Source organism: Silene latifolia, chromosome 9 (assembly GCF_048544455.1).
Source record: "Silene latifolia isolate original U9 population chromosome 9, ASM4854445v1, whole genome shotgun sequence".
Classification (NCBI taxonomy): Eukaryota; Viridiplantae; Streptophyta; class Magnoliopsida; order Caryophyllales; family Caryophyllaceae; genus Silene; species Silene latifolia.
The window spans coordinates 208,872,421-208,879,102 of record NC_133534.1 but is presented as its reverse complement, the minus strand read 5'-3'; the positions used below and the strand labels follow the sequence as shown (position 1 = coordinate 208,879,102).

The 6,682-nt window shown below is 40.7% G+C and overlaps 1 protein-coding gene across 1 annotated transcript; it reads right to left on the bottom strand.

Annotated features, from left to right (window-relative positions):
• Nucleotides 1-3,802: 3,802 nt before the first annotated feature.
• On the bottom strand, nucleotides 3,803-5,510 carry LOC141602164 (uncharacterized). Its single transcript, XM_074422470.1, has 2 exons — nucleotides 4,684-5,510; nucleotides 3,803-4,547 (listed from the first exon to the last, which is right to left on the bottom strand). The coding sequence occupies exons 1-2, from the start codon at nucleotides 5,508-5,510 to the stop codon at nucleotides 3,803-3,805; spliced, it is 1,572 nt and encodes a 523-aa protein (XP_074278571.1).
• Nucleotides 5,511-6,682: the final 1,172 nt, after the last annotated feature.

The following is a 6,682-nucleotide window of genomic DNA, read 5'->3' as shown; positions in this document are numbered from 1 at the left end:
CGGAGCGGAAGATTTAATTGTGAATTCAAGTGAAGCGGGAGATCCGAATGCACTAGGTGCAACCCGACCTGATCGTGTCACTTGAGGCGTTTTGGGCGAAGCGGAAGTCTTTTTGTTTTGTTTTTGTGTTTATGTTGTGCAAGAATGAAAGGATATTTGCTTCGATTTCTTGTGGGGAAATCGAACCAATGTGATATTTGCTATCACTAGACCTATAGCGATAACAATGGGGAATTACTCGAAAACGCGTCAAGTAATTCAATTTAAACTGTGGAGCACGTCCTTAGTTTATGACAAGACTCGAAAGCATCGACTCTTTGAAAAAGATTGAAACACAAGTTTCTCTCTCTAAAGGTTTTTCTTAATTCTTTGATGATTACAAATGAGGAGGCTAGGTCCTTTATATAGGACAAAAGCCTTGGCCTCCAAGCAAGCATTAAATAGCCTAGCCTAGATTCTACCACATTCACTTAATTAAATTTTATGGAGAAAATAATTGACAACGTAAATTACAAAGTTTGACAAATAATAAATCGAAGCCTCGAATTTAGACCGAGGATCACGGCTGCCCTTGACACGTCCCAATCGTGTGATGCTGCTCCGTCTATCCTCGTTTTGCGTGCTTGCTTCATCTTGTCAACCCGTAATTTATTAGTTATTATATTTTATTTCTGGATTATTTTAATCTAATTTTATTCGTGATTCCCGTCAGTTTTATTAAAATTTTTACCCCCCCTCTATACGCATCACCATTCATAGGTGCCATTATGAAATCGGCCCTGGAGGAGGATGGTTCCCGTCGCTAGTGCCTTAAAACAAAAAGAATCGGGTGAGAATAAGGCAATTGCATTATTATCTTTGCAAAATTGAGAGACGGAAAGTAATTTACGGGAAATGGTAGGAACGACTAAAACATTTTTTAATAAAAGAGTATTATAAGAGAAAGAACCATAGCGAGTAATGGTAAGAGAGGAACCGTCTCCTATAATAAGGTCATCGGCTCCATCAAACGGTGCGTGGAGCGAAAGGTTGTTGAGGTCATTGACGACATGGTGAGAGGCACCACTGTCGATTAGAAAGGAAGAGGAGGAGGGTGATGGTACAGTAGCCGTGTGAGCATGAGGACAAGGTTATTTGTTTGGTGGCGGAGGGAAGATGACCATTGGATAAGCACGTCGGAAGTCAGGCCAATCAATTATTACGTGCCCCTTGTTTCGACAAAACTGACAACGGCCAATAAATAGTTTGTTGACTTTGGTTAGAGTTTGGTTTTGGGCGGAGAGGAGGCTGGTGTTGTTGGTTAGATGGGGCACAAGTTTGATATTGAGATTGGTGATGGCGAGGTAGTTGAAAGTAGGGATGTGTGGTGGCGGCGTAAGCGTGGGGGGGTGAAGGGTGTGGCAGGTGTTTTGTTTTTGACGAGGAGTTCATGTTGTATGAACTTCTCGTGTAGGGCTTCAAATGTGATTGGTGTATCACGGGCTCGAACGGAGTCAATGACAGATTTGTAAAGGGTTTGGTCTAGGCCATTTAAGATTTGGTGAGTGAGGTCTTCGAAATCAACAGTTTTTCCGAATTGGGCTAGGTGGGCGTATGCAAGATTTGATAGATAGAAGGTAATCGGAAACAAACTTGTCTCCATGGGTAATATTGTGGAAACGATCCTTCAATTGAAGAATGTGACCCCGGGACGGATTTGCATATGTGGTTTCAAGAAGGGTCCATGCTTCTCGAGATGTATTTGCATTGAGAATTATGGGGGCGATGTCATCGTGAAGGGTGTCGGAACCATGTGTTGTAGGCGGGATTGGGGATGGGTTCTGGGTTGGGTTTCATGGTGGTAGCTTCGGGTGTGATGGTTTGTGGTGGTGGTGGCATAGATCCCTCAAGGAAGGCGAAGAGCCCAAGGACTTGAAGGAACCGGATGATTTGGAAACGCCATGAACGATAATTGTTCTTAGTTAGGCGAGTGAAATTGGGAAAGGCAATGGAGAGAAAGGGTTTGTTGGGTTCATCGACATTAGGAAAGAGGGCGTTTGATTGGTTGGCCATGGATATGGTGAAAGTACCGAGTACAAGAAGGAAGATGAGGGTTTGGATCGATATACGAATTGATACCATGTAAATAAAGAGATTATATATATTGATGATTAATAAGAGAAATGTACAAGCTATTTATACTAGTAATTACAGTGTGAACATCTAATGGAATCCCACTAATTGTGGAGCTAATGAAGGTAACAAATAAATACAATTGACTAATACAAAGTATATGGCTAAATACAGAAAAGTAAATATTATGTGCAAATTGTATGCTTGATTGTAGGGGTGTGTTATTTGTGTGATTGAGTCGAAATCATATGTTCAACAGTTTAACTCGAATTTAATTAGCTAGTTATGACGTTGGTCATCAAAACAAGTAAGGGAAGCGTGAAATCGATGGTTGGTCTGGGCTGCGTCGAGGGTCGGGAAATAAGGTTGGCCGGAGCAGATTGTGTGCTCTGTTTTGCCATCGTGACGGTAAAACTTCGTTGAGGTTGTGCGTGTTAGATGAGTCAGGTCAAGTTCCGAGCTTTGGACCATGTCCTAGTATTGTTGAGGAGAGTACATGGGTAATCGAATTGAGTTGTTTAAAGGTCAGTCTCAGGGTCGTATGGTGTCGCATATGGCAGTATATATCATGCCCTATTTTGGGACATGTTTTGGGTTTCGTTGTGGTGTCAAGGTTGTTCGATGGTGTACATGTAGGTCGTGGCTAGTGGTTGGGCGGTTGTTATGCTGTGACGGTAGCGCAGTGTGGGGAGGTGTCTAAACCGTGGTGTAAGGAGAGTGCTTGTGTAGTTGAAGGTGTATGCGTGGGTAGTTGCTCGTATGCGGAGTGAAGATGTAAGGACGAGAGGTTGTGATTAAAGTGGGTATTGGTTAATTAATTAATTGTACTAGCCATTAACTTTGTCTTATTCTATGGACCATGAATCAGTTGCTTTAACAAAATAAATCCATTGATTAAGTGATAGAGTAGGTTAATTAAAGTAAAATAACTATGATTAACTAGTAAATGAATTTGCTAAAGGTAGGATAACTACTCAACTCGTTTATTATGTGGAATTGGATGGATTAATGTATGTGGAATTATTATTGTTGAATTATTGTTTGATTGTTTATTATTGGATGGGAATATTCGTATCATATTATTTTATTGAGTATCCTCGGTCTCGGACTGGGACGACAATGAGTTATGAGATATCCTCAGTCTCGGATTGGGACGACAATTGTGTTTATCCCCGAGCCAGGAGTTAGCGGCAGGACGGTGTGGTGGAACCTCGGTCAGGGACTGGGACGACTGTGTGGATATGATTGAGATTTGGTGGTGGTACTTATTCCACATGATTGCATCCCTTAAATTTGTATGTTTAATACTGCGTGTTTATCCTACTCAACCTCGTGGTTGACAGTGTATTCGTGAACACTTGTGATGAATCGGAACTGGGGAGCAGACTTGTCAGGTACTTAAGATTAGCTGACTTGGGAGCTTATGGGGATGCGTGAGGACTCGACTAGTCTACCTATAAGTCTAGATCATAGAGTTTATTAATCACTTTATTTAATTCCGCTGCGAGTTGTAATTAATTTTATATTGAGTTTTAGTCTCGTTAATTTGTAATAAACATGTAATCGCCAAATTTTATCTAACGTACTTTGGTTTGTCCTACTTTGTTATTCACTGCCTCGATTTCCCGATATGGTAGCGCTCTCATTTACTTAGGAGGCCTAGCTAAAGGCTCCTGATTAAATGGGGGTGTTATTCACTTCGAAGATCAATTTTCGAGAACACACGAGCTCCATTCAACTCATCAGGCATATCATCTAGCCTTGGCATAGGAAAGCGATACTTGATTGTAATATTGTTCACCGCTCGGCTATCAATACACATAAGCCATGTCCCATACTTCTTGGGTACCAAAAGAGCAGGTACAGGACAAGGACTAAGACTCTCTTGCACATAGCCTCGATCAATCAACTCTTGCACTTGTCTTTGCAACTCTTTAGCCTCTTCTGGATTGCATCGATATGCTAGTTTGTTTGGAAGTGTAGCTCCTGGAATAAGATCAATTTGGTGCTCTATGCCACGCTTAGGAGGTAATCCAAGTTGCAACTCTTCCGGGAACACATCACCAAACTCATTCAACAACGTTCGGACAGTCTCATCATGAACTTCAATTCCTTCTTCCACAACTCGAACCATAAGAGCATAAGCTTGTTCTCCTTGTTCTAATGCTTCAACAAATTCAGTAGAACTCATAAACAAATTCTCACTTTTCTTTTTTACTTTGCTAGGTGACAAGGGTTTCAAGTGAAATCTGCTTTTACCCTTGCTAACAATGTAAATGTTATCCTTTCCTTGATGAACAACTTTTCTATCAAACTGCCATGGTCGACCCAATAGAATATGACACGCACTCATGGGTAACACGTCACACCATACTTCATCTTCATAGGGACCCATAACAAATGAAAGTAAAGCTTGTTTCTTGACTTTAACCCCACTTTTTTTCATTCAACCAATGCAGCATATATGGTTTATGGTGATTACGAGTCTCAAGCTTAAAGGAATCCACCAATTCAAAAGAGCAACCGTATTTGTGCAAGACCCACTATCAATAATCAAATTGCAATTCTTACCATGCACCATGCACCTTACAACGAGCATGGAAAATATGCTCACGTTGCTCCATTTCAATAGGTGTGGATTGAATATGCAAGTTTCTCACCACGAACATCTCCTTATCAGTGTCATATGATGGTTCGACAATATGAGTGTGAACCTCATCATCTTCTTCTTCTCCATCATTCTGGATAGAATTGACCTCCTTCTCATTTGTCACCACGAAACATGGAGTAATCTCACCCAACTCTTGAAGAGTAAGCGCTCTCTTTTGGGGACATTCGTTAGCGATGTGTCCATAACCTTGGCACTTAAAGCATCTCCTATCACGCATATCTTTGAAATCAGTAGCAACTCCTTTCCCTTTGTCTTTGTGTTCTTCCTTTTTGGCTTCCTTATTGAACGATCTAGCGCTTGACTTATAAAAAGGATTAATGCCCTTAGAACCATCACGAGCAACCAGGGGTTTCCTTCCTTTGTCCTGCTTTTCAAACTTAAGAGCAAGCTTACACACATCATTAAAATCAAGGAAAATCTGTACTTCAACTCGTTGGGCCAATGAAGGACTCAAACCCTTAATTAATTGAGCAATTTGCATCTCCTCCCGTTCCTCAAGATCACACACCATAATTAGTCTTTCAAACTCCTTAATGTAATCCGTCACACTTAAATTACCTTGAGAAAGAGATGTAAGCTTCAAGTACTGCTCTTGTTCATAGTCTCTTGGCATGAAGCGTTTTTGCAAGTGCTTCTTCAATTTATTCCAAGTCTCAATCTTACTCTTTATTTCACGCCTTCTTTGCTTCTTAAGGTTCTCATACCACAAGGATGCATACTTGGTCATTTTCAAGGTAGCAACCTTGAATTTCTTGTGTTCAACATAGCCTTTATATTCAAAGACTCTCTCTGCTTGTCTTACTCAATCTAGGAATTTTTCAGCATCAAGTTCCCCTTCAAACTCCGGGTTATCAAGTTTTAATCCACGATCATCATCATTATTCCTCCTTGGTTCAGGAATGGAATGATGGCTCTCATCGGAATCTGAACTTTCAACGTGCCTCCTCCCCTTCTTTCTAAGAGTATGATTGCAAATCTGATCAATCTTGTAATTCATTTGTGCCATTCGTTTTGTTAAGTCATCCATACGTTCCTTCCATGGTTCTTGATATGAACCATCATGAGACATCTTTTTTTTTTTCCTCACGGGTGAACAGTACCAGACGTGAACAGTAAGTTTTTTTTTCCAACACTAGGAATGGATCGTCTTGCTTATGGAAAATCAAGAGCCGAAGCTTTGATACCAATTTGATGTAAAACCGGGTACCAATTTGGTGCGAATTTTAGACACAAAAGGGGCCTGATTTGGGAAGTGTTTTGAGCGATATTTTTGTGTTTTTGGAGTTTAGTTTGCAGCGGAAAATGTTTAAGTAAAATGGATATGGATTAGCTAAGAAACCTAGCAAGATAACTCAACTAAAGCTGGAATCTCCAACCAAGACCACATAGGAACAAGGACGGAAACAAAGGATATTTCAATCAAGAACACACAGTAAACAAGGATGAAATAAGGCACCGACCTCGCAAGGAAGACAAGAACACTCGCAAGCGTTCAAAGTTTGAGAGACAATCTCTACACTTGGGTTTATATTTCTGAAAATTTGATCATTACATATGAGGATTTTGCCCCTTATATAGCCTAGGATGTACTTGTGCTCCAAGGCAGCATTAAATGCTAAAAAGCATTTCCTAGGTGCTTATTCAAAGTCCTTGATTTTGTAGAAAATAATGCTAGACTTTGTAGAAAACTAGGTGATGAAAACTAGAAGAGAAAATCTAGGTGCATCCTCTTCCTTGGACGGCACTCCTTGGATCATACGGTTCTTAGTGCATTCCCACGCGGGTCTCATATTCTTGAGTCGAGATCATGCATACTTCTTGTCCCTTGTTCGTGCCAATCCACGATTGATGTGCTAAAATTGATGGGCTTGGGTTCGACCCAGTCTTGCTGCCCATATG

Bases quoted from the DNA above. Each gene is read 5' to 3' on its own strand.
- LOC141602164 (XM_074422470.1), bottom strand. From the start codon at position 5,510: ATGACCAAGTATGCATCCTTGTGGTATGAGAACCTTAAGAAGCAAAGA. The intron at 4,548-4,683 runs GTAAGAATTGCA...AATGAAAAAAAG, and splicing joins TGTAAGGTGCATGGTGCATG to TGGGGTTAAAGTCAAGAAAC.